Source organism: Amblyraja radiata, chromosome 11, assembly GCF_010909765.2.
Source record: "Amblyraja radiata isolate CabotCenter1 chromosome 11, sAmbRad1.1.pri, whole genome shotgun sequence".
Lineage (NCBI taxonomy): Eukaryota > Metazoa > Chordata > Chondrichthyes > Rajiformes > Rajidae > Amblyraja > Amblyraja radiata.
The window spans coordinates 17,215,797-17,238,461 of NC_045966.1; the positions used below are offsets into that span (position 1 = coordinate 17,215,797).

The 22,665-nt window shown below is 40.8% G+C and overlaps 1 protein-coding gene across 1 annotated transcript in view; it reads right to left on the reverse strand.

Annotated features, from left to right (window-relative positions):
• rufy1 (RUN and FYVE domain containing 1) overlaps window positions 1-22,665 on the reverse strand; it is a 41,195-nt gene extending 18,530 nt beyond the window's left edge. Inside the window, exons 1-13 of the mRNA XM_033029437.1 lie at window positions 22,367-22,665; window positions 16,545-16,718; window positions 16,319-16,436; window positions 16,138-16,239; window positions 13,558-13,681; window positions 11,857-11,921; window positions 10,554-10,619; window positions 10,299-10,368; window positions 10,097-10,198; window positions 6,187-6,303; window positions 5,730-5,897; window positions 1,881-1,978; window positions 699-818 (exon numbers count right to left, since the gene is read on the reverse strand). Coding sequence (XP_032885328.1) covers window positions 699-818; window positions 1,881-1,978; window positions 5,730-5,897; window positions 6,187-6,303; window positions 10,097-10,198; window positions 10,299-10,368; window positions 10,554-10,619; window positions 11,857-11,921; window positions 13,558-13,681; window positions 16,138-16,239; window positions 16,319-16,436; window positions 16,545-16,718; window positions 22,367-22,607 — 1,565 coding nt within the window. The 5' untranslated portion in view covers window positions 22,608-22,665. The remainder of the gene's footprint in view (window positions 1-698; window positions 819-1,880; window positions 1,979-5,729; window positions 5,898-6,186; window positions 6,304-10,096; window positions 10,199-10,298; window positions 10,369-10,553; window positions 10,620-11,856; window positions 11,922-13,557; window positions 13,682-16,137; window positions 16,240-16,318; window positions 16,437-16,544; window positions 16,719-22,366) is intronic.

Below are 22,665 nucleotides of genomic sequence, written 5' to 3' on the forward strand. Positions count from 1 at the left end.
AGGACTCCCTTTACCTCCCTCTTTGGTGTCAGCCCAAATACTTTAAAAAGTGTTAAGTATTGGTCAGATTTCACTCCGAAGAACATGCTTGCTTCTTGCCAAGTGCACCCCTCCTCCATAACTTTTTAGACCTTGTACAATCAAATAATTAGTCAATTCAGCTGCACAATTGGATCTGTACATCCCAAATGAAAACTGTGCCTTTCAGACCTTCCTTCATTGAATGACTGGAAAAACATTAGCAAAACAAGACTATTGCAAATCATTAAGCAGTTTTATATTACACAGAGGACAAACAGCAAATTATACACTAATTAACCCACAGACATCAGTGTAATTGATCATTGGGATATATTATGTTTCAGACAAGTGCGGGATTGGTCAAAGTGCATAAAAGCTTTGTAATGCCAAACACTTCCTACGACGAGAAACAGATTTAATTTGCATAGTTCTCTTTTATATCCCCTTCTTATGACTTAGTATTGAAATGGTTTTCTTAATAGCATTTTAAGCACATGGGGATACAGTGCCCACTCATCCATTTGTTGCTTCTATTATACATTCAAAACTACAGTCACCTCAAATTTAATGCGTCAATCGCAAAAAATCCATTTGTTATCATTACAGAGGTTATGTTTTAGTTGTTAGTGCAGTTTCCTTTTTGTTAAAGAGAAAAATCAACTATTCTTATTCCTTACCGTTGTTTGTCCAGTTCACCTAGCTGCTGTTGGAGGCTCTCAATCTTATTGACAAATTCCTGTCTAATCTTTCCATTTCTTTCTTCTGCCAACTTTCTGGCTCTTTCAGACTGCTGCAATCTAAGTTTTAACAAAGGCAATGCCAAAAAGTACATAGGTTAGAAGCTTTCAAAAATTAAATTCTTCTTGCACCGAATTTCTTGCACATTCTTCTTGCACATTCAATATGATCATGATCAGCCATGATCATATTGAATGGCGGTGCAGGCTCGAAGGGCCGAATGGCCTACTCCTGCACCTATTTTCTATGTTTTTATGTTGCTATGAATTAGAAAGAAAAAAAAGTAATAATTAGCTAGCAATGCAACATTTAGCTCCTGTTCGAAGCAATAATGCTGTTTTGATTTAACAACTCTTACCACTTTCAGGTACTGCAATAGTCGATAGCTCCTTCAGCATTATCAACTTCAGCCACTAGTCACCCACTAACACAGCTATGAGGATGTACTGAGTATGCAGCATTCTTTCCTTCAATATATTACCCACTACCGCTGTACAAACCTTTCACAAGACTACAATTAAGAACTCAGTGAATAGTCGAACAGACACTGAAAATGCAAGGGAAGGGGTGGAAAGAAAGAATCAAACTATTCTACAGAACCACGAGGCAAAAATAGATTTTCAGAGATAGCTATCAAAAATATATCAATGTTTAATCTCTAATGGCTTGCAAAAATTACAAGAGTGCATCTAACAGTCATACCCCAAATTGTTATCTACCAGTTAACAAAGGAATTGCTCCTTAGTTTCTTATTATTTAACTACTTCAAGCAAATGTGTACGGTGTGCACTGGGACTTTCCATTTATCAGAATTTCATTTCCAAACATTCTACAATTTGCCAGGAAATTTCTATCAGGAAATCAAGCAACCCGTTACCAAATCTATTATTAACTGCTTTGACCAACATCTCTCTATTGAAAACAAATCAACAAGTCAGATAGTTCTGCATAGAAAAACATAGAAATATCACAGGAACCTGTGATGGAAAACAAATCAACAAGTCAGACAATTCTGCATAGACAAACATAGAAATATCACAGGAACTTTTCCAAGTATAAGTACTCCAATATTAATGCAAATAAAATTCTAGTTAATACAAAATGTTCCATATTTACTGTACCTTTCCTCCATTTGCTTTGTGGCAACAATCATCTGGTCAGTTTTATGTTCAATAGAGTTTATCACATCAGTCTTCTGCTGCATTGTCCCATCAGAGTTCTACACAATTTATGAAAAAGAAATGATCACATGTTGGACTTATGAAACTTTAAAATCAACCTTAAGAGGTTTGCAATCATTTACATCATCTACTTGTAGAAAATTGAGACAACACATTACTGAATGGTGCACTAATATCCATTTTATCTTTTTTTCAATTTTCTACCCAATACCTCATCAAAACATTTCAAAGTTTTTATTTACACTATTTGGTCAGTTGAGGAGAAAGAATAGAGCATTTTGGTATTTGTGTATTGTTGGAGTTGATACTTTGATTTCTTAATTCACTAAAATAGTTGATGTCAGTTCTCAAAACAATGACATTAAGCACCACCACCTCCAACCAGGAAGTAGAAATTCTGTCAAGTAATTTGGGATTATGGCTACTGATCTGTGATTTGACCAGACTGATAAATATATTTATTAACTGAATTACTATCTTTTGAAACGTTATCATAGCAAAATGCATTAAGATAATACAAGATACATAGAAACATAGAAAATAGGTGCAGGAGGAGGTCATTCGGCCCTTCATAGAAACATAGAAGCATAAATAGGTGCAGGAGGAGGCCATTCGGCCCTTCGAGCCAGCACGGCCATTCATTGTGATCATGGCTGATCGTCCCCTATCAATAACGCGTGCCTGCCTTCTCCCCATATCCCTCGACTAACTAGCTCCTGGAGCTCTATCTAACTCTCTTAAATCCATCCAGTGATTTGGCCTCCACTGCCCTCTGTGGCAGGGAATTCCATAAATTCACAACTCTCTGGGAGAAAAAGTTTTTTCTCACCTAAGTCTTAAATGACCTCCCCTTTATTCTAAGACTGTGGCCCCCGATTCTGGACTCGCCCAACATAGGGAACATTTTTCCTGCATCTAGCTTGTCCAGTCCATTTATAATTTTATATGTTTCTATAAGATCACCCCTCATCCTTCTAAACTCCAGTGAATACAAGCCTAGTCTTTTCAATCTTTCCTCATATGACAATCCCACCATCCTGTGAACCTACGCTGCACTGCCTCAATCACAAAGATGTCCTTCCTCAAATTAGGAGACCAAAACTGTACACAATACTCCAGATGTGGTCTCACCAGAGCCCTATACAACTGCAGAAGAACCTCTTTACTCCTATACTGAAATCCTCTTGTTATGAAGGTCAACATTCCATTAGCTTTCTTCACTGCCTGCTGTACCTGTAAGCCAACTTTCAGTGTACAAGGACGCCCATATCTCGCTGCACCTCCCCCTTACCCAACCTAACCCCATTGAGATAATAATCTGCCCCCTTGTTTTTGCCTCCAAAGTGGATAACCTCACATTTATCTTTATTATACTGCATCTGCCACGCATCTGCCCACTCACTCAACCTGTCCAGGTCACCCTGCAACCTCCTAACATCCTCTTCACAGTTCACACTGCCACCCAGCTTTGTGTCATCCGCAAAGTTGCTAGTGTTGCTCCTATTTCCCTCTTCCAAATCATTAATATATATGGTAAACAGTTGCGGCCCCAACACCGAGCCTTGCGGCACTCCACTCCCCACTGCCTGCCATTCTGAAAAGGACCCGTTCACTCCTACTCTTTGCTTCCGGTTTGCCAACCAATTTTCTATCCGTCAACACCCTACCTTCAATACCATGTGCTCTAATTTTAGTCACCAGTCTCCCGTGCGGGACCTTATCAAAGGCTTTCTGAAAGTCTAGATACACTACATCCACTGGCACCCCTTCATCAATTTTACTCGTCACATCCTCAAAAAATTCCAGAAGATTAGTCATGCATACAAGATACAAGTTACATTTATTTGTCACATGTTGGTTCAGTGAAATGTGTGGTCACCATGCAGCCATACAACAAAATAAAGAACATAACACATGATAGAGTGCAACATAAAACATCCCCACACAGCAGAATCAAAGTTTCCCACTTTGAGGGAAGGCACCAAAGTCAGTCATCTTCCTCTGAAGTTCCTGATGTTCACCCGTGGTCGGGGCTTCCCGAGCTCTCCGCAGTCGCCGCTATGGGCGACCCGATGTTCAGGCCCGCTCGTCGGGATGTTGGAACTCCGACGTCGGAACGGGAGGACAACCTCAGCGGCTTGGACCTCCGAATCGGCCGCTGCCTACCGGACTCCGCTGCTCCCGAAGTCCACAGGCCGCGCTGGGCAGAGATTCACGCTGGCGGCCCTCGGCAAAGGGTCCCAGGACACCGCGATGTAGGTGAGCGCGACGCCCGTGCTGGGAGCTTCGCAATCACAGCTCTGCAATGTCGATGCTGCAGCCCCAACACTCAAACGGCGATCCAGGTAGGCATTGCCTCTCCGCGGTGAATCCAGCGCTGTGCCGCTGCTGCTGAAGCTCTGGTCCGGTCCCCGGTAGGAAAGGCCGCTCCAATCCAGGTGGTAGGCCGCGAGGAGGGGGGGGCGAGGACGCGACTCGGAGAATAGTCCCATCCTCGCCAGGAAGCGACTGGGAAGCGGTTTCCACATTACCCTACCCCCCTCCCCCACATAGAAAAACTAAAGAATCCCCCCAAAAAAGGCGCCCCTAGTGGATAACGAACCAGAAATCTATCTATCATATCTATATACTATGACTTTATTTGAAGCAGAAATAATATGTGAATGCTTCATTGAGCATTATTCCGACTGGTAACTACGCACTTCGTCCAAGCACATTATTGCACGCGTCATGCAAGCCGTCTTAAATGACCACCTAAACTGTCATTTGGCAACCTAAAAAGCTGCCTAGGTTGCCTGGTTGGCAACAGGAGAAAAAAATTAAGTGAGAGCCCCGTCTCTCTCTCTCCCCCCTCTCTCTCCCCCCCTCTATCTTCCCCCCCTCTCTCTCCCCCCCCTCTCCCTTCTCCCTCCCCCCCCACTCTCTCTCTCTCCGCTCACCCCCCTTTCTCTCCCCCCCTTCCTCTCCCCCACATATCGTAATAGCAAGAGCTTCCATATGTACATTATTTTTAAATGAAGTGTGTCAGTAACCATTGGTTCCTTAGAGAATGAGACTGGATGTCAATGATGAAATAAAAAGAAATGATAGAGACTTTGAACATGGAAGACACCTGAAAATCGAGGTCAAAAAGATGGAAGGGAATAGGAGAGAAACAATTTAAATGCCCTCACTTGACAAAAAGCCTTTGATGAACTGATGACAAACAAATTCTCTGGACCCGGCAGCCTACAACCTATTGCTTATGATCAGCCAAAATTCTCAAGATTTTGAAAAGGTCCCCAAACGCCCAAATGCAATGCCACTATTTATAAAGCCTTTTACAAAACATGCACGAGAGCACTCAGGTCCCTCTATATCATGTTCACTGCCAATTATATACCAATTATCCCCATACCTAATGCTCTCCTGCCCAATCCTTGCTCATTTCTGATGCACAAACATTAGTTCATGTTTTCATTCCAGGGATACTGTAATTCAATATTCTCCCAACATCAAAGGAGGAAACTGGGATCTGACTGGTACAATAGGGAAAGCCTTTTTCCATATGAGTCACATCAATAACAAGGGGTCATTAATTTAAAATAGCTTTTAATAAGCAGCAGGAATAATTCACAGCTCCAGCATAAGCAGGAACTGTATTCTTAACGTTTTATCCTACATATTCTAAATATCGGAAACACGTAGAAAGATAATCGATCGTATCCAACAGGATTCTACCCTGTACACTCTTAGAAGTTACTTGCTTATTATGCATTGTCAACCTGCCCCATCACCTCCATGTCTTACCTTAACTTTGTGAAACATCTGCAAATTGATGGCCTTCACTTCTTCCAATTGTTGTCGCAGAGCAGCCAGCGTGTCTTGCTTCTCATGAGTGTCTTTCTCTAGCAACTTCATGGCCATTTCCATTTCTTGCTTCAAGCTCACTTGTAATTCCAATTCTTTCTCCAGTTCCTGGAATAACAAACCTCTTCAGATTACCAAGATAGAACCAAAATATGCAAACGGCTTTCAAACCTGCATTCTGACATTACTTTTCCTTTGTTGATGGGAATTTGTGTACTAAATACAAAGAATGTTCATATTCATGTAAAAGATATTCAGTGCTAAATCAATTTTTAGAAACCACCTTTTCAAGCCAGTTCTAAAAGCAAAATTAAAAGCAATTTCACATTTAAAAATAAGTTTAATATCAATAGTCTTACACTAGCTATTTGCCAGTTCAAGGATATGCAGGCTTTACCATTCGAAGCTGTTTTTCTTCTTTCAGTTGCTTCCAGACTTCATTATACATTTCATCTAGACCCTGGCGAGTCTGTCTATAAGTTTCCAGCTCTACTTCAGAATCTTGTCTATTCACCTGTTAAATATCAGTGAAAGTGATTATAATCTCATGACAGTTTCACTAAATATTATCCAATAACAGTAACAACCTGACTGCTTTTTAAAAATGAAAATGCAATCTCTCCCTGCCATCCACCATCCTTTGTAAAGGCACCTGGCCTACCAATAATAATATATCACATACTTCTACAAGGCCAGTTTTAGATAGTAAGAGGTGCTAGAACAGGGGTAGTAAAGAACTGTTCACAAAGAGTATTTATTTATCCACGACCTCATACTTTTTTTTTTGTTCTTGGTTTCTTGGTCCTCCAAAATATTCCAAATGGAATTTAAACTGGAGGTGGTGGAGGGAGGACTTAAGCCAGAAAGGGTTATTGGGAAGAAAGAGCTACTTTAAATTTAGTTGCATCTGGTTGGGTAACTATAGTAGGGTGGAGATTATTCCATGTTTCAATTGTGCGGGGGAAGAACGAATTGCTGTACACATCTGTCTTTATAGCTGGGATCACAAATTGGATCGAATCCCCTTGTCTGCTCCTAATTGGTTTGGGTTTGGTGTAGGTCTTGTAATCTATGTCGAGCTGACCATTTAACATTTTGTAAAAAACAGGTCAAACGGTGAGCTTCACGTCTGTCTTGGAGAGGGTTCCACCCCAGAGAATTCAGAAGTTTGGTGACACTCGCTTCTCTCTCATAGGTGTTAGTAACAAATCGAGCTGCCTGTCTTTGGACACGTTCGATGGAAGAAATGTTTTTATTTGTGTATGGGTCCCATGCTGCAACTGCGTAGTCCAAATGAGGTCTAACGAGGGTGAAGTATAGCTTCTCCTTGACAGAAGTTGAACAATGATGAAAGTTGCGCCTCAGAAAGTTTAGGACACCTGTTGCTTTCACCGTTGCATGATGAGTCTGACCATTCCAACGCAGATCATTCTGCAATTTGATGCCAAGATACTTGGTTTGTTTGAATTCTTCAAGGGTGGCACCAAGTATATTGTAAGATGTTTCGCCTGGATTCCTCTTTCTGGTGACACGCATGGTTTCACATTTGGAAGGGTTGAACTGCATGCCCCATTGTTGGTCAACATATAACTCAACATATAGCCCTTCATCAAATCCTAGTCACACATTATTTATTTCTTTGTTCCTGATATAAATCTCCCATTATTGCAACAATGCCTGTAATACTTCTTGCGGTCGTAAGCGCCATAATCTTAGAATTTTGTGAGTAAACATACTTTATAAAAATCTTTAAGATAATCTCGATACATTCTATCCTTGTTAGGAAGCACAGAATTGGAAACATCTTCTCGAAATTTGGAGTATTAAACCAGTTCAACATTTTGTACATGGCATTGGATCAACCCATCCAACGTATTTTTCCCTGTATGTTTAATCATTCCTGTTAGGGAAAACTCTCAAATCTGTATAGAAGCCCAAAGGATTTTACATTCCTTTTTTGCAGTTACTTTTACCTTTAACTTAGCTTTCATTTATGGCATGGTTAAATGCTTAAGAATAAAACATTCAGGAACCAATCCAATAAAACCCTAAAGAAAGAACAAAGCTTGTTTATATAAACATAAGACTTAAAGATAAACATAAAACATAAGAATTATGCTTTGCTTTAAAAAAATATTCACAAGATATACAATAAACACAAATTGGTACACGTCTCTCTACACTCATTGTGTAGTCCATTCGATAATTCTCTTACAATGCATTAATGCCACTCATGTTTCCTCCTTAAATACCACATCCATGAAACTTTCGAGGGGTTATTACAGACGACCCAACCAGTTTTCGAAGGAGGTTTAAGTTGCATTTCCTCAGTGTTTGTGGTGGCTGCACTGAGCTTCATGCTTTCCTTTACGCATACCCCAACACCTTGAAATGTACTGCTGAGCAGCATTCACTTGAGACCTCCTGGAAGGCCAACAAGTTTTAGGCAGACAAAGCTAATTTTTCACCATGTTGATAATTTTCCAGCTGTAGATGACATTTGTATAATCCATATATAAATACTAATTCTTGTGATATAGACTATTTAACCAAGGAGATTCAAGGTTGAGGCCAACTCACTTAAACTAATCCTGAATGCAAACATATTTTTAGGTCTATTTTCCCCTCCTCTCTTTCTGAGTGGCAACATAATGAATATGATTCTAATTCCAAACACTCATTGAATGTGTGGCATAAGTGTAAAAGGTTTTGGGGAAATTAGTGGCTGTAATCTCTCTCATGACTGAGCCCAACCCTGCTCTCACACAGCATCCAATCTCCAGTTTTTAAGCACTTGCACAAGGTGGCAATCAAATGACTTTCCAGGTGCTGCCTAGACCAATCATGGCACCCCAACAATCATTTTATTGAATGATTGCATTGTGCTTATAATAATAATAATAATAATATATCTTTTATTGTCATTGCACGTCAGTGAAACGAGATTTAGTGTGCAGCTCCACTGATGTACAAGAAAGGTAAATAAATACAATACATAAATAAGCAAGCTGAATTGATTGACGTGACCATCTGAGGGACTGTCCAAAGGGAGTGGGTGGGGGGGCACTCATTAGGGCCGGTTCAGAGCCGCTATAGCTCTTGGGATAAAACTGTTCCTGAGTCTAGAGGTTCGGGCGTAGAAGGCCTTGTAACGTCTGCCGGAGGGAAGTAGTTGAAACAGACCGTGGCAGGGGTGGGATGAGTCCTTATGGATGCTGAGGGCCTTCCTGAGGCACCGCGTGTGGTAGATGCCCTCCAAGGCTGGTAGCTCTGTCCCGATGATCCGCTGCGCTCTGTTGACGACGCGCTGAAGAGCTCTCCTCTCCGCCTCCGTGCAGCTGAGATACCACACAGAGATGCCATACGTTAGTATGCTCTCTGTGGTGCAGCGGTAGAACGTTGTCAGCAGCTGTTGGGGCAGACCAGTCTTTTTTAATGTCCTCAGGAAGAACAGTCGTTGCTGTGCCTTCTTGACCAGCGCGGCGGTGTTTGTGGACCATGTGAGGTCTTCTGAAATGTGAGTGCCCAGAAACTTAAAGCTGGACACTCTCTCCACACTTTCCCCGTAAATGGAGATTGGGGCGTATTCTCCAGAATGGGACCTCCTGAAGTCAATAATCAGCTCCTTGGTCTTGGAGGTGTTTAGTGCCAAGTTGTTATTGGCGCACCAGTCCGCCAGGTTCTGCACCTCCGCTCTGTAGTTTGTTTCATCACCGTTGGTGATCAGCCCAATCACTGTTGTGTCGTCTGCAAACTTCACGATGGTGTTGGTGTCGAATGCAGGGACACAGTCGTGAGTGAAGAGGGAGTAGAGCATGGGGCTTAGTACACAACCCTGTGGTGTGCCGGTGCTCAGGGTGATGGTGGAGGACAGGTGCGGGCCCAGTCTCACGGCCTGCGGTCGCTCCATGAGAAAGTTCAGGATCCAAGCGCATATCGGTGAGCTGAGGCCTAGCTGATCGAGTTTGGTGGTGAGCTTGGTGGGGATGACCGTATTGAATGCAGAGCTATAGTCAATGAAGAGCATCCTCACATACGTGCCCTGTCTGTCCAAGGATTGACGAATTTTCTTATTTACTACCAGCACCCGCATGCAAATTCAAAAGAGCAAATTATATTCCATATCTCAAATGTTTGGGTAGTTACATTGCGACATTTGAAAGGTGAAAATTCCGTCACCCAAATGGGTGGGAGTTGTGTGTACTCATTTTGCAAGCAACTAAAAAAAAAAATCACATATAACCCTCTAGAGCTGATAAAGATTAGCAGGTCAGTTCAGAATATTAAATTAGTACTCATAACTCAACTGCTACTCGACGTTCATTGCTTTCAAGGATTGACGAATTTTCTTGTTTTAATTGATCCTGTTCCTCCTGAAGTGACTGAATTCGGTCATTTGCTGCTGTAAGCTGCAAAATATAAAGTACAAAGACAGATCATTTTCAAGACAAAGCTATTCTCAAATGAAATTTCAAGAAAATATGTGGAAAGTCTATCAGCATTATTTACCTCTTCCATTAGTTTTGCATTAATCTTTTCCAATGAATCTAGTTTTGTTTGCAGGTCAGAAACTGTACCACTTGAAAAATAAATACTTAATTAAATACCAATACAAAAGATGATCACAGATCAAATTAGCACATTAAACTATAGATGCTTAATAATGTTAGTAATGTTAATGCAAAAAAACTCCAACATATTTACAAATATTTGAGATCAAATTTTAAATATTTACACAAAGTCTGAAGGCTTTTGGTCTTTTACCTTAAGTGTCTGTTGAGCTCTTCCACATAATGTTTCTGGTCAAGAATGTTGGTGATTTCAGTACTCCTGAAAGCAAAAGAGAATAAATTATGCATTTTGGACATATAATCTTAACATTACCAATATCGGATTTGGAACTCAACTTGAAAGGTTCACGAGACTAGTCATGTCTCCATGGCCTCAAGAAATGCCTTCTAGAAGGCTGGTCACATATCTAGGGCCCGTTTTATTTGTGAGAGGGCCACGGAATGGAGGACTCAAGGTTATTGGCAGCCATATGGCTGCAAAACTTTAGTAGAGCCACTGGCTTGTAAAGTATTGAGTGCCCAAATGAGGGTGGCTGGTTACTTGGAACATTATCTGAACCACCATTGAATAATAACCATAGCTTTTGTAAAGGCTTCAAATATTCCACTTATCACTTGAAAAATAACTTTAATATCTAAAGTAAACTAGCTCGTAAACCTAAAAACAGAATAACAGTACTGGAAATACCTAACAACACGGGCAGCATTTGTGGAGAGAGAAAACAGTTAATGTTTTGGGGCAATGACCCTTCATCAGAACTGGAGAAATAAGAAAATAGGCATGTTTCAAATTGCAGAGGGGAAAGTGTGAAGAGAACATCTAAGATATAATGCTATCAGTGCAATTATTCGATAGATGAAAGAAGAAACAAAAACAACAGCCATGAGATGTAGAATATAGCACATTGGAAATCTGATAGAAAGAGTGCTGGAAATACCCAGCAGATCAAGTATCATCTATGGAGAAAGAAAAAAAACAAGTTAAAGTGGATGGTCTTAGATCAAAATGAGTCAGTCTGGCGAACATGATGGAAAGCATGTCTCCATTCCTCAAGCTTTTGTTGGGCTACGTAGAAACAATGTAAGAGACAAAACAGTGGTCAGAGTGCAATAAAAAATTAAAGATACAGGCAACTTGAAGATCATGATCACCCTTACAACTGAATGGAGGCATTCTAGGTGAAGCACCTATTCACTTTGATTTCTTCCAATCCAGTGTATAGCATTTAGTTCTCACCATATGGTCTCCAATCCATTGCTCAAAGTAAGTGCAAACTGGGTGACCACTTTGCAGAACAGTCATTGACCTGAAACGAACTCTCTCCCCACAACATATCGCCTGCCTGCTGTTTTTATTTCAGATCAGCTTTGGTGGTCTGATTTTCAAATTGAAGCTCTTTTGCAAGGAATAAGTTAATGTTCAAAAACATTTTTACGTTTTGTAATAAAACCTAAAGTGTAAGAGTTTATAGAATCATGTTGCTACATTTACTCACTGTTTGTTGTCAGTACGATCCTGAGCTCCATCTTTCAAGTACAGCGAGAAGTCTATCACACCAACCTGAAATGCCAGAAAATGTCAAATGATATTGTTTTTTTGACAAAAATAAATATTCATTGCTTTTTTCTCAAAACGTGCAGGGTGCCATAAGTATTTAGTGGATATTTTTAAGGCAGAGATTGGCAAGTTCTTGATTTGAACGGGTGTCAAGGGTTATGGGGAGAAGGTAGGAAAATGGGATTTGGAAGCAGAGATCAACCACGATTGAATGGCGGAGTAGACTCGATGGGCCGAATAGCCTAACTTGTGAACGTATTGGAATGCAAGATGTTTATTTACAACATTTGGATAAATCCACAGTAGACATATTTTATGGCACATACTGAAAATGATAAAGTCTCCAGTTCATGGCCTCCTCCAAATGACCTCCACCTGCACCTATTTTCTATGACCTTGTATGAACAAGCATTAACAAAAATTCTGAAAACTCTCTCTTATTTCAATGTACTAGACAAATGACCAATTTAAACATGAAGGTTCTTAAACATAAATATCCCAGCCAGATTTTTCCCAGTACTTGTTGATTTTCGATGTATTGTCCCAGCAAAATGAATGAAGGGGAATCGCTAATATTAAAATTCAAGAGGCCAGGCTCAAATTAAATTCTCACTGTGCTTCAAAACAAAATGTAACATGAAATCAAGTGGCAGAAATTAATTTAAACCAATTTTCTGCTCAGAATATCTCCTTGGGAGTAAATTCACTAAATCTCCCCTCTGCAGTTGGTGACTAAACCATTGTGCACATTACATCACCATCTGTCAACATTTCTCATCATTGTCTCATTATGTAAAAAGTGACCGTGAAAATTGATATCATACTTAATCACAAGACGTTTTGTAGTCCACAAATCAGTTATTATTGCACATATACACATTTCTTAATCCAGCATGTTCTTATTAAATTAATTTTAATTTAAATATAAAATTAATCAATTAAATCCCCAATTTGAGAATCCTATTTTGTTTCGAAACAATTAAATTGGTTGAGCTGCTGCCTCACAATGCCAGAGACCCGGGTTCGATTCTGAACACAGGTGCTTTCTATGTGACATTTGCACATTTTCCATGACTACATGGGTTTCCTCCCACATCCCAAAGACATGCGAGTCGTAGGTTAATTGGCCTCAAGGAATTCCCCTGATATGTCAGGATCAGACAAGAAAGTGGAATAATGTAGAACTAGTGTGAATGGGTGATCAATTGTCGATATGGACTCGTTGGGCCAAAGGGCTTGGTTCCAGGCTATATCTTTAACCTAAACTAGACCCATTTATATTGGTGAGTGAATCACAAGGCATTTATGATTACTACAAACAGCTATACAATCCACTCTCTTCTAAAGGTTTCAAAACGCCCAATATTATTTTTAAAGATACAAGTTATGGAGCCAATGATAAGACAATACTGAACACTGCTATTGACCACATTTTTGGCTTATAAGTACTTGGTGCATAATGATCTTTTCCCACTCTGGATTAATAAAAAAGCAAGGCTTTGTGCCACATAATCTTTCAGCATTGTCACATGGATACAACTAGTCAAAGCAAACATTCATGAACTGTCTGAACGAAGAACTCAATTTAATACATCTGCATCATTCACATTCCTCTTGAAAATTATTTACCAAATATTACCTGTGAATCCAAATCTTCTCCTTTTAAACAAAGATTTGCATCGATAACTGTAAGGCCAACCAGTAGACCAACAATAACTGCTCCCTCATCATGCATAATTAGTGCATTTGTATCATAGAATTCACTATATTAAAAGAATGTTTGTATTAATTCATGATGGACATCAAAATTGTAATACTTTATTTTACCAACAACCATTGTATTATTAAAGTACATTAATAAAATTAAGAGGCACTGTTTGTTCATATAAAAAAGCTTTGCTGTGCTTAGAGTTTCTACTTCAATAAGAAAATATACTGCTATTAAAAACAAGGAAAATTGTCATCTAACTTGAGAACTGTAATTTAAAAAATCAAGTGTTTCAAATACCAAATAACAAAGCTGGCAATTCTTTAGCATAATTCACATATTCTTAAAGGTAACCCATAGCATGGCTAGTAAGAGCTGCTGCCTCATATTTCCAGCGATCCAGGTTCAATCCTGATCTCCAGTGCCGTGTGGAGTTTGCATTTGGGCTTCCTCGGCTGCTCTGGTTTCAATATCCAAAAGACATGTGGGTTTATAGGTCAATTGGTCACTATAAATTACACTATATGTGGAGCCAAGTAAGAGAATCTTGGTGTGGATGGGGAGTGGAATTGATGGAGGCAGGGGGAGGAATGAAATGAAATTAGTAGAGATATTTGATGGTCAGTTCAGATTTAAGTGGGTTAGAAGGCCTGTTTCCATGCTGTATTACTATATCAAAGGACTTGATACTGTCTCTGGAACTGGTGCACTACAATGCTGAGAACTATATCCTGTATTCTGTGTCTTCTCCTTGCTCTACCTGTGTCCAAGATGGCTGCCGTGAAGAGAGAGTGGACGCTGGCGCGCTTTGGCTGCCGCTGCTCCCTCTTCACACTGTGTTTTTGATTTTGTTTTTGGATTGAATCCTGTTTTTAATTTGTGTCTCTGTGATGTCTTTATTACTTGTTATATTCCGATTATATGTTATTCCGATATACTATGTAAGGTGTCCTTGAGATGTTTGAAAGGCGCCCATTAAATAAAATGTATTATTATTATTACCTATTGTACTTGAATTTGGATTGATTGTATAAATGTATAGTATTATCTGATTTGATTGGATAGCATGAAAAACAAAGCTTTTCACTGTACCTCAGTACATGTGACGATAATAAACCTAAACCCAAGGAAGGATTTTGATGGTATCAACTATACAATATCAAAATAAATAATCCTGATGAAACTGCCCACATGTCATTCTCAGCTATGGCTCTTCCAAAATAGTGACAGCAGCAAAATAGGACCCAATAGAACAAAAGTCAAAAGTCTGAAGAAGGGTTTCGGCCCGAAACGTCGCCTATTTCCTTCGCTCCATAGATGCTGCTGCACCCGCTGAGTTCCTCCAGCAATTTTGTGTACCTTCGATATTCCAGCATCTGCAGTTCCCTTTTGAACACCAAAAGTCAAGGACTAACAGTGTGAGTGATTAAAGTGGTCATTGTTAAATTTTAAAGCTAAATATATTGATAGGGAAGCATGCACAAATATTTAAAAGCCAGCTGATTAGATCACATTTAACTTTTTCCTCCACATTTAGTTAAAATTTAAAAAGAAATTCAAAAGGCACAACAAAGATTTTATCAACAAAGCAAGCAAAAGAGAACCAGGCAGCAGCAGGCAAAGTAGGTGTCTGAACCACATCCCACTCACCCTATTCCCAATAGCTAACTGGATCCCTATGTTAATAATATACCAAAATAGAAAGAACAACGGCTATGATGGAGAGAAATATTGTAGAATGCGGCATACACTGCATTAATTTAACAGTTTCATATCTGGGCGTCGTTATCAAATAACAATAAACTTCTTTAGGAAATAGCCAATAAACTATTCCACCCAGAACACAAGAAATGTGTTTACATCATGAACAAAGTGTACACTGCTGAGATCAGATAGCACAGAAAGAAGAGGCTAACATTCAATGCAAGAACTGAAGTTCTCAGATTTGGGGGGAACATCTGAAACTAAATATTACAACTGGCAATTCCAGAAATACACAGTAAATATCATGATGAGGGGAATTATTAACTAATTACAAATTATTAAAAGGAAACAAATGAAATCCAAGTCAGTATATGGGATAGTATATAGATTAAAATATTCTTTAACCAGTTCAGTGCCATTATGTTATGATTGGATAAAGAAGTTGTAACATCTTTAATTGTTAATGTACACAAACTGACATTCTTAAGCTTCTTTAAATTGTGGTAAGATAAACATGGGCAAATACAATATGAAAACAACCATTCAGAAGTGCTGGTTCAAAAACTAGTATCTAATAACCCGTTGAAACAAGTTAATAAATTGTTCAAAAAACAATTAGTTACTTCAAAAAAAGTTTTTAAAAATCAGATTAGAGAGAAAATATATAGTGCAAAATTGTTGGGGAGTGACAGTAATATTATTTTTAAAATCCAGTTGTCGCAAAAATCATACCATCATCAATAGGTGTGCCAGCTGCCAGCTCAATCCCATCAAATGCCAACTTCTTACAAGAATACCAAAAATTACCTTAGTAGATCTTTCCTATCAAGCAAAGCCTTCAAATAATCAGCCATTTTCTTTTGCATTAAAGCAAGATTAAGCCACGCTCTCCCTCTTCCAATTGCAGTTCTGTAATATACAAATATAAAATGTAAATGATTCCATTCTAAGAAAGCATTACATCACAGAAACATATTTACAAACTCACTTAAGTCCTGGTAGGTTTCTGGCACTTGTTGCTATTTCAGCAGCCTCAGGACACAATTTTTCCACTAATTCTAGGGGACCCCAAAATGACTTGTTTGGTCCAAGAAAAGTCTTCTTTACTGCAAGAGATTAAAAGTAATACAATGTTTTATCAGTCTTATGTATTAGTGCCAATTAAGGGAGAATTTGTTCATTATTTTTTAGCTAATGAAAAAGGCATAACGTACCTTTTAGTCCATGTTTGAGACACTGCTCCATTACCACAAAAAACTGCTGAAGAGGTGGGTAATCAGCATCCAAAGTTCTTCCCAAACTTAATGCAGACTGTATGAGCACTTTAATGCTAAGTTTCATCATATTCATGAGGTTGGCTCTTTCATTTTTCATATGTTCACTCAGATCTAATTAAATGAATATGTTAACTGATCAAAAATAGCAATTCATTTGAATTGTTTACTGCAACAGTCATCAAACACAATGTTGAAATGAACCCATTTACCATGTGTTTCAAATTGCCGGTGGCATCATCTTAAAATGAACACTGACCTCATATGACTAGGTTCTCTCTATTGTTGTAATATGACATTTCGCATACTTAAAGGTACAATAATCTTCAAAATAAAACAAATGCTTAAACAAATTAAAGGGCCTGCCAAGGAAAGACAAACAGAATTAGTTTCAAAGACATTTTAATCTGAAACATCAACTCCTCTGCTCTAGTCACCGCCATATCTGCTACGTTCAATATTTTCCTTTTATATTTCAGACTTTCCGCTTTATTTGAAAATGTTTCTTTTAATTAAAAAATTCTCCCGCCAGTTTGCACTGCCACTTCTTGCTGAGACAGTTCACTTCTGTTTCCTTGGTTGCTAGGCTACTCACTTTCTCTGGCACTTGCACAATATATATTTAGTTACTTTCAACAATTAATACATTTTTAATAATTAATAATAAATACAGAACTTCAGATAGTGAAGATGGTTGTGAAAGATTGCAGCAGGATCTGGATCGATTAGCCAGGAATGGGCTGAGGAATGGTTGATGGAATTTAATAGAGAGAAATGTGTGGTTCATTTTGGGACGTCCAACAAGGGCAGGACCTGCATGCACAGTAAATGGTAGGCCTCTGGGGAGTGTTGTAGAGCAGAGGGATCAAGGAGTGCAGGTGCATAGCTCCCTGAAGGTGAAGTCGCAGGTAGATCGATTGGTCAAAAAGGCTTTTGACACATTGGCCTTCATCAGTCAAAGTACTGAGTATAGAAGTTGGGAGGTCATGTTGCAGTTGTATAAGATGTTGCAGGGCTCGAATTTAACGGTTGCCCGGGTGCCATTGACCACCCAAAGTGCCGCCGGGCAACCTAAACGGCGAGTCATTTTGCCCGGCTTGGCACTACAGATACTGGTTTATACCGAAGATAGATACAAAAAAATTGAGTAACTTAGCGGGTCAGGCAGCATCTCTTGAGAAAAGGAACGTGATGTTTCGTGTCGGCGGTGGCAGTATTGTGGGGCAATGATACTAGATGAAGGCTGACGAAGGGTCGAAGCGAATGACTCTCTCTCTCTCTCCCCCCCCCCCCCCTGCCTCCCCTTATCCCGAGACCCCCTCCTCTCCATCCAGCACTGATCCCCATTCCCGCCTCTATTCAGTCCTCACTGACATCCCCTGTGCTCCCCTCCCCATCTACATCCTGCACTGATCACCCTATCCACCTCGCATTGATTCTTCTGCCACCCCCCATCCACCCTGCACTGGTCCCCCAATTCATCCTGCACCAATCCCTCCATCCATCCTGTAGTGATCTACCCATTCGTCTTTTACTGATCTCCCATTCATCCTGTACTGATCCCCTCATCCATCCTGTACTGATCCCCTCATTCATCCTATACTGATCCACTCAGTCACCCTGTAGTGATCCCCCATTCATCTTTTACTGATCCCCCATTCATCCTGTACTGATCCCCTCATTCATCCTGTACTGATCTCCCATTCATCCTGTACTGATCCCCTCATTCATCCTGTAATGATCCCCCATTCATCCTGCACAGACCCTCCGATCCACACTGTACTGAACCCCCCCCATTCATCCTGCGCTGACCCCCCCCCCCATCCATCCTGTACTGATCCCCCCCCATTCAAGAAGAGGGGGGGGGGGGAACAGTCTGAAGGGTCTCGACCCGAAACGTTGCCTATTTCCTTCGCTCCATAGATGCTGCCTCATCCGCTGAGTTTCTCCAGCACTTTTGTCTACCCCATTCATCCTGTTCTGATCCCCCATTCATCCTGTACTGATTTCCCCCATCCCATTCATCCTGTGCAGATCCCCCCCATCCATCCTGTGCAGATCCACCCCATCCATCCTGTACTGATCCCCCATTCATCCTGTACTGATCCCCCATTCATCCTGTACTGATTTCCCCCCCCCCCCCATTCATCCTGTGCAGATCCCCTCCATCCATCCTGTGCAGATCCCCCCATCGATCCTGTACTGAACCCCCATTCATCCTGTACTGATTCCCCCCCCCCCATTCATCCTGTGCAGATCCCCCCCATTCATCCTGTGCAGATCCCCTCCATCCATCCTGTGCAGATCCCCCCCATCCATCCTGTACTGAACCCCCATTCATTCTGTACTGATCCCCCCCATTCAGCACCACTGACATCCCCCGTGCTCTCCCCTCACAATTTTACATACTCCAACCAACACGTAATAATTCACCTGCCTCAATCCATCCATTCCGCACCGATTACCTTCTCAACCCCCCCCCCCCACCCGCCATCTATCCACCCCGCACTGATTCACACTCCCCCCCCCCTCCCTGACCCCATTGTGCTGGAAATGTCTTCAGAGCGAGCATTGACTATGTTTGATAACGGAATGCAATCAAATGTGTTTTAATTCCCAATTTGTTTTAGTCCATAAAGATGGATTAATTAAATTGTGAACACGTGAAACATTAAAACCGCAGTGTCCGATTGTCACTGCTACCGTTGACACGTTATTACAGAATTCATTTTAACGGCAAATCAATGCTCTTAATATGGAGTATCAGAACTGTAGTTATTTAATGAGCAACATTCACAACTATACGTTGGATTTATCCAGGTTTTACTTCTACAGTCGGTCATATACATCATAATTTGGTCAGGAGATATTTCAGTTGAAATTTTAATGTTAATTCTGAAGTGGGAATGATGGAAACAGTGTTTATCAATACATTTTATTAAATCTAGTGCATACAAACTGGGTATCTGCATGCTGTTCACAACAACTACATCTAATCTGAATGTACAGTAATGTGGCGTTTTGACACCTTTGAGCATATTACCAAAAGAACATTTGCTGCAGTTAGGTCCTTTGGCCATCTCTTGTCAGTTAGTGTAATGTTTAATCTGTCAGATGGGTATAGTCTGTTTTAACCATATAACCATATAACAATTACAGCACGGAAACAGGCCATCTCGGCCCTTCAAGTCCGTGCCGAACACTTATTTTCCCCTAGTCCCATCTACCTGCACTCAGACCATAACCCTCCATTCCTTTCCCGCCCATATACCTATCCAATTTATTTTGAAATTATAAAATTGAACCTACCTCCACCACTTCCACTGGAAGCTCAGTCCACACAGCTACCACTGAGTAAAGAAGTTCCCCCTCATGTTACCCCTAAACTTCTGTCCCTTAATTCTCAAGTCATGTCCTCTTGTTTGAATCTTCCCTACTCTCAATGGGAAAAGCTTATCCACGTCAACTCTGTCTATCCCTCTCATCATTTTAAAGACCTCTATCAAGTCCCCCCTTAACCTTCTGCTCTCCAAAGAATAAAGCCCTAACTTGTTCAACCTTTCTCTGTAACTTAGTGGCTGAAACCCAGGCAACATTCTAGTAAATCTCCTCTGTACTCTCTCTATCTTGTTGACATCCTTCCTATAATTAGGCGACCAAAATTGTACACCATACTCCAGAATTGGCCTCATCAATGCCTTGTACAAGTTTAACATTACATCCCAACTTCTATACTCAATGCTCTGATTTATAAATGCCAGCACACCAAAAGCTTTCTTTACCAGCTTCTTTACCGGTTTTAACAGCTATTATCATAAAATGTCATTGTGGTATAGATCATGTCTTGATTGGTGAATATGTTTAGTCTGTGACTTTTTTGAAGCAGAAATAATATGTGAATGCTTCATTGAGCATAATTCCGACTGGTAATTACACACTTCGTCCGAGCATATTATCGCACATGTCATGCAAACCGTCTTAAATGACCACCAAAATTGTCATTTGGCAACCTAAAAAGCTGCCAAGGTTGCCTGGCTGGCAACAGGGAAAAAAAGTTAAGTGAGAGCCCTGCGTTGGTGAGACCGTATTTAGAATATTGTGTTCAGTTCTGGGCACCATATTATAGGAAAGATATTGTCAAGCTTGAAAGGGTTCAGAAAAGATTTACGAGAATGTTGCCAGGACTAGAGGGTGTAGGCTATAGTGAGAGTTTGAGTAAGCTGGGTCTCTATTCCTTGGAATGTAGGAGGTTGAGGTGTGATCTTATAGAGGTGTACAAAATTCTGAGAGCAATAGATCAGGTAGATGCACAGAGTCTCGTGCCCAGAGTAGGGGAAGCGAGGACCAGAGGACATAGGATCAAGGTGAAGGGGAAAAGATTTAGTAGGAATCCGAGGGGTCACTTTTTCACACAGGTGGGTGTATGGAACAAGCTGCCAGAGGAGGTAATTGAGGCTGGGACTATCTGATCGTTTAAGAAGCAGTTGGACAAATTTGGAGGGTTATGGACCAGACACAGGCAGATGGGACTAGTGTAGCTGGGATATGTTGGCCGGTGTGGGCAAGTTGGGCCTGTTTCCACACTGTATCACTCTATGACTAACTTGCTCTGAATGAGCATATTAGAACGCTATAGTTAATAAATATAGAGATACACCTGTTAAAATAGCATAAATGGTTTATACAGTGGTTTTGCATAAATCGTTAAAATGTATTACAATTGTATCCATACACACAGAAAAGTCAGCTCCTTTCCCTCCTCCCCAGTCTCAATCACCATGGTTTTTATGACCCAATGATAGATGAAATGTAACTGTAGACATTAAATGTATTTAAATTTTCCATGGAGCACAAGTACACATTTTAACCAAATAATAAATATTTTCTAAAATGCATTTGGAGCACAAAAAGCCAGAATGACATTTGATTAGACTACAATGCCAATGCACTCCTTCACACCAGGTGAGATATTGCTGTATCCCAGGCAATATTTATTTCCCAAAGCTGATTTTTAAAAGAACGCTGAATTTTGAAACATCGTCACGTTGCAATTATACCTTCTCAGCTGTGCCCAATTGAGTGACATTTTCTACCTTATAACTGTTAGGTTTAGTGCTCTTTTGACGAATTTGACCGCCAGATCCTGGAGGCAATATAATAATGGGATATATAAATGCAAATCTCTTCCACTTCTAATATTTCAAATAAAGTCATCCCTAACTCAAATTCAAGTTGCTTACATAATATTTTATACTCTTAATTAAAATAAAAGATTGGGCAGTTCATATTTCGAAAACCCAATTAATTTAAAATCAAAGCATTAAATGAAACATTTTCTGAGACAGCTATCCCGGGACAGAGAGAGAGAGCTGTTGATTGTGCAGGAAGTATCCACAGTTGCTGGTTTACACCAAAGATCTTATAGCAGAGCTATAGGACCTTTGGTTTACACAATGCCGGAGTAACTCAGCGGGACAGGCAGCTCTGTACTGGAGAGAAGGTCTGAAGAAGGGTCCCGTCCAGAGATGTTGCCTGTCCCACTGAGTTACTCCAGCATTTTGTGTGTATCTTGATTGTGATTGACTGCCTGGTCCGTCAGCCCAAGGTACCTGTGGTCTCCCTGCCGGGTGGAGTAGTCCAGGACCCCCCCTAATCTCGGACCACTCCCTTCTCCTCACTACTTCCAGTGTCGGATGCCCAATCCGCCCGACTTCCAGGACGGGAAGCCCACATCCCCGCCTGCCCTGCCCTACTCCTCCTACTTTTGCTGATGGCGTTGCTGCCGTCCCCGCTCGCCTTGACAGCGAGCCCGATGGCCGCCGACTTCAAAGCATTTCCGTAGTTCGCCGAAAGCGTTTCCGACGCTCTCTTGGCCAGCGACAGGATTGGCGTGGACCAGCCGCCCTCCTCCGCGCTCCTGTCGCTTGCCGACGGCACCCGAGGCTCCGGCTCCGGCTCCGTCGCCCCGACAGGGCCGCTCAACCCCTCGGCATCGTCCGCCATCTTCACTCGTGACACAGATCCACGCAATCGGTCCCCGAGACATCGAGCGGGACAACCC